This window comes from Asparagus officinalis, chromosome 3 (genome assembly GCF_001876935.1).
Source record: "Asparagus officinalis chromosome 3, Aspof.V1, whole genome shotgun sequence".
Lineage (NCBI taxonomy): Eukaryota > Viridiplantae > Streptophyta > Magnoliopsida > Asparagales > Asparagaceae > Asparagus > Asparagus officinalis.
In genome coordinates, this window is record NC_033796.1 from 47011795 (window position 1) to 47017691 (window position 5897).

Sequence of the window (5897 nt, forward strand, 5' to 3'; positions counted from 1 at the left end):
CTCAATATTACAAATTCTTTAAATTTGGGAAGGACTTGACAATTCCTTTCCTTGAAAGCAATGTACTTTTAGTGCATTGGATACAATTCAGTTAATATCATGAATCTTTCTGCTTTGTCTTACTAAGTGTTAAATGTTAGGTTGGTTCACACCCCTAAAAGGTTAAAACCACTAATCACTTTCATCCTTACATTTATCTTATGTTCTGTTGATTGCAGCATTTATTGAACAGTGTCATAGTTCTGTCACCATTGTTTAAACAAGATGGAAATATTAGTACTTTTCGAATAATATATTTGAATTTCCTGGTTTGCATTCAAAACACCGTGATATTCTCTCACGAAAATCACATCTGTCATATCTCTAGGAAAGGATGTCTCGCAATATAGTGCACTTTCTTATATGAACTTTGTTTCATAGTTACAGAAATTATTTCCCCACTCTATCTGAGTGTTTTGCCTTAGTACTGAATGGAGAAAAGAATTTATGCAGCCAAACCAAAACGTCGAGGAGTCAGCTTTATTATTTATGTATTAAAGCACACAAGAGTTGAGAGAAATATTTACCCTATCTGGTGGCTTTAGCTTCCTCAGTTATTAACTAATTCTATGAAACAAAGGGTAAATGTGAAAGGACTCAACTTTCCACATCGACTAAAACAGACAAAGGAGGTATCTTAGTGTACATATATCTTTGAAAGGCAAATGTGATGGTCCGGATATCAAAATCTAATCATCCAGTTAGTAATTGATTGTGGGTATTAGCAATTGTTGACTATGAAGTTGGATGAAAAGAAGTTCAAGGCCCATGCTTTAGTAGTATTTACATGACTATGTAACCGAATTTCAATTTTCACATCATATACTTACAAAAAAGAGACAGATAACTTAACAATGTTATAGGACACATTAAGTAAAAATCACCATGAGTATATTCTTAATTATCGTGCACTAATAAACAAAAAACACTACACAAGGTTTTCACAGAACAAAAACAAAAAACACTACACAAGGTTTTCACAGAACAAAAAGGACCAAAAAACACTACACAACGCCTTCAGTTTAAGTGCATGCATGACTAATCAGACATGCGCACAACTATTTTAACATCGCATACAGAGAGACACAACACTGAAATCTCCAACCTATGGATCACCATTTAAGGCATTAGATTGTAAATTAAAGCACAAACACTTATCTTTCATGGCTTCAGCCTCGCTCCCATACTCTTTGAACCGATACTCCTCCTGCTTGAAAGTGGAGGGCACCTTCCCTTCACTATAGCAGCGATTACACAAGCTGAAATGATGCTTTGTCTCCTTGAACCTAGAACCAATGATCGGGTACCTGCATATTGAACAAGAACGCCCACCATGGCGCATCCGATCACCATTTTCAAGCTTCACCAAAGTGTTCAAAATCCCAAAACCCCAATCCCGATCATTGAACATCTCAAGAAACTCAGTATAAGATATCAACGACTGATCTGATTCCCCGTGCAATTCCATCATATCACTAACACCATGAGAAGGTATGTAAACTGCTCTGAGGAATTTAATATATGCAACAGCATCACTTCTCCAAATTTGTGACCCATTTTCATTGTTAGGCCGCCAGAGGAGCGCATCAAAGACAACCCTCTTTCTTTTATCAGTAGGTCCCGAACAAATTGGAGCAAGAACAGCAAAGAACATGCCCAAATCCACACGACCAGAACCCGAACTATCCAATACAGAAAGTACCCTCTCATTTATAGCTTTGACAGCTCCTAGGAATGTTTCGGCCTTGAGAAAATTCAGAATTTTCCGGAGGATGACTTCCAAGGCTGCTTTCCGAATGGATTTTTCTGGGACTCCACTTCCTGAATAAGATACAGGAACATCAGTCTCATTCATCTCCTTCTTCAAGACTTCCACATCACAACGGCTCAACCTCGTGAGCTTCTGAAAGGCCCGAATCTCAAGTGCATTGGCCAAGTCCTGTCTTAAAGTGGTTTTCCTTCCAACCCTCTTGAACTTAGAAGCCTCCACAACAAGAAATCCAGACTCCCCATCACCGTCATTACCCTTGCCCTTATTCTTCTTCTTCTGAAGCATCTTAAGGTGTGCAATGGCATCATAAACCTCGACCCTCTTTGTCATCTTAAACGCATCCTTAAGAGCTTTCTTTGCATCCTCAGCCTCTCCGGCTCCCAAGAGAGCAACAGCCTTATTCAACTGCGCCCTCCAATTATTAGGCCGAACACTCAAAACCCTAGTGTACATCTCCGAAGCCCTAGCAAAACGACCCATATCCATGTACAACCCTCCCAAATTATACAACGCATCTACATGACCCGGTTTCAAATCAATCGCCTTCTGAAACTCCTGAATCGCTCGTTCATCGTCACCCATAGCATGCAACGCCGACCCAAGATCACAATGTGCATCTGCGTAATCTGGTTTCAAGAACACTGCCTCCTCCAAAGCTTTCTCCGCTGCCCGATACTCTCCGACCCCAAACAATGCGCTCCCGAGGAGCTTCAAGGCCCTAAAATGGCTCGGGCAAAGGATCGCTGCTTCCCTATAATGCTCACAAGCACTAAGAACCATCCCTTCTGCTTCCATTGCGATCCCCAAATTGACATGAATCTGAGGTAACAACTGTGCCCACTGATTCCCACTGGCCTCACCAGCTTCCAATGCCAACAAAAACTCCTCTTTCGCATCCGAATGCTTACCTAAAGCATAAAGAGTGTTACCTGCTCGAAAATGGGGTCGAACGTCGGTGGGCTGCAGCTCGCACGCTCGCTGAAAGCTCTTCAGCGCTTCAGAAAACAGCTGGTGATCGTAAAGAGCTTTCCCAATCGCCATCTGACCATCAAAAGCCTCATCCTTTGCCCTCGAACTGTCCGCACGCGCCCTAAGCCCGGCCACCTCCTTGGCGAACACAGCGTAGTCCGGCGACGACTCGTCCCACGTGATCTGCCGGTCGGTGGGGCCCATCTCACGTGACCAGCCCGTCTCCGAGAAGGAATCAGAGTTGTTGTTGTTGTTGCTGCTGCTGGTTTTCTCTGCGGACTTGTGGAGGCGCTTGATCAGGATCTCGAGGTCGTCGAGGAGCTGCCATGTGGCGTCGTAGGCGACTCCGGTGGGTTGAGCGGCGGAAGCCGGGATCTTGGCGGAATTGGAGGAGGAGGGCAGGGACAAATCGGTAATTTTAGGGTTAAGGTCTGGATCTTGAGGAGGTGGAGACGGAGGAGGGAGAGAGAGGGCGTCAAAGTCACGGTCAACGTCACCGGCGCCGTCATCGTAGGTTCTTAAAAGGCCGTCAAGGGAAAGACCGACGCCGTTAGGGACGATGAACTCCGAGTACGTTCGAAAAACCTCGTCGAGGATCGCGGAGATCTGCTGAACTGACGCGAGGGTTACGCGACGACTAACGCCGCCATCTCGTCGCGCGTTAACGTCGAACCGCTCGAAGATTCGCCGGACTTTTTCGGCTCTTGCCATTTCTTGAAGGGAAAAGGACCGAAGTTTTTGATTTTTATTTTTTTGGGTACTAATTCTCGTGGGTTTAGAGGGAGATGAGAGAGAAACCAGCGGCTTTAATTATTAAAGCCATTGCTCTCTCTCTCTCTCTCTCCTCTCCCTCCTCTCACTCTCTCTCTCTCTCTCCTCTTTCAATATCGAGATCTTTATCGCTATAATTTCTTTGATTTTCCTGTTCCTTTTCTTTTCCTTTTTCTCATTGAAAGAAGGGGCTTTCTGTTGGATAAGAGCTGGACGGTTCACGGGGAATGGGAAAATACCACAATCTTATGGATTTTCGTTTTCTCGTGCAGAATTTTCTTTTTTTATTTGCATAAAGTAGCGGTTCAAATTTTATCTTATTCGCTTTGAAAGTATGCGTTCGAAATAAACTTGGGATAGTTAATAAGACCCTTTAATATTTTGAATATTTTATTTAAATTTTAATATATCCTATCTATAATCATATCATATCCTAATTCAACATATACAATTTATAGCTTAACAATTTTAAAAAATAATATTAATAAAATATATAAATAGATTTACGATATTAGTTTGTTAAGGTAAAGAAATTATACATAGCTAATATACTATAATACATGAAGTATTAAAAAAACCCTAAAAATTTTAAAATTGCACAAAATATCGTCTAAAGTTTAAAATTATAAAAAAACATCCTGGCATTTTAAAACTTAAAATAACAAAAATAAAATTAGGAAACTAACAGTATCCTACGAAGAATCTAAAATTTATAGTTAACACCCTCAATATCTCAAAAATTATACAAACACCCACAAAAGCTCATATTACAAACAAGCACTCTGAAATTCTAAAATTTTAAGACTTGCAAATAACATAGATAAATTCAATGGATTACCATGATTTACTAAATTTTTGGTATTTTAAAACTTAAAACAACAAATATGAAATTAAGAAATCAACTTCAGCCTCTGAAGAATCTAAAATTTATAATTAACACCCTAAATATCTCAAAAATTATAGAAACATCCTCAAAAGTTTAAATTACAAAAAGCACCCTAAAGTTCCAAAATTTTGAAACTTGTAAACAACATAGATGAATTCAATGGATTACCATTAGGCGCCTAAAACATTAAAATTTGCCAAAACTAACCTCAAAGTTATAAAAATTGCATAAAACTCCTTCAAAGGTTAAAAATTGCAAAAACACTCTAAAATTTTAAAATTTATAACTAGTACACATCAAATCTAGGAACGCTTATCCAATTTAGAGTTTACTATCCTTTTTTAGCATCTAAAAATAGTCTAAGTTGATGCTAGTAAAAAAAAACAATAAGAACTGATTAAAAACATTCGATTAAGGAATAAAAGTTTAAAAAATATATTATACCTTATAAATTATCATCAAAATATACACCAAAGTAACTATATACAATTTTACTGAGAAGTTGAAGCAACAAAAATACATAAGTAACATTAATTGATAGAAGATTAAATTCATAAAACTAATAAAAAAACTATAATATAATAGCTTAATATTAATTGATTATAATTTATAAATATTAATCTCTAATGTCAATAATATTTATAGAGTAAAAGAATACAAGGAATTATGTATGGAAAACTATCAGAATGTTTAGAGATATCCTTCAAAAGAATCAAGTTATTTCCATGTCAAATGAGAAAGTGAAGAAAATAAATCTAAAATTTGAAAATTATCCATGAAGCACTTGAATTGATATTAATATAAGGCATATCTATCAAACAAGAATCGACTGAGTTCCATCGAAAAATAATTTAACAAATTTATCTCAATCAAAAAAAGAATTCTGCATGGAAGATACAAGAACAATTAATAAGTATTCATAAATTTCATACTTTATTCTTCAAATACTAAAAAAATTAAATATTAATATTATAATCTACAATAAATTGGCAATGAAAAATACAAGTATTTACTTAAAACCCTTTTGGAAAATGATAGGGATAGAGCAAATGTAACATTATTGACATAGTAGAATTCTTATTGGATGCACATCAGAAGAATTCATTGTAGCGGAAAAAAGGTAACTCCTAATCTTATATAAGTAATAAATTAGGAACAGAAAGAATTTCATATATATATGAAATTAAAATTTAGAGAAAAATCAAAGTTTGTGTTGGCCTTCTTGTTTTGATAATGTTTAACAAACAATTTACAACTAATGTTATTTGTCTAGTGTTTGTGTTTATCTATTTATTATAGACAAACAACATGTTGGAGGATGGATGGAATTACGCATTCACGATCATATCCAATGGATGTTGGCGGAATAGTAGGTGAAGCTATGTACAATTCAAGTTGAAGATCCAAGTTCAAGCTCCATCCGCAAGATTACCAAGTCAAGCTATTGAAGATCAAGATCAA

The 5897-nt window shown here is 37.1% G+C and overlaps 1 protein-coding gene across 1 annotated transcript; it reads right to left on the bottom strand.

Moving 5' to 3' along the window:
* LOC109834026 (uncharacterized TPR repeat-containing protein At1g05150-like) lies at positions 909–3760 on the bottom strand. Its single transcript, XM_020401910.1, has one exon. It carries the CDS (start codon positions 3488–3490, stop codon positions 1145–1147), a length of 2346 nt encoding a protein of 781 aa, XP_020257499.1. The 5' UTR covers positions 3491–3760; the 3' UTR covers positions 909–1144.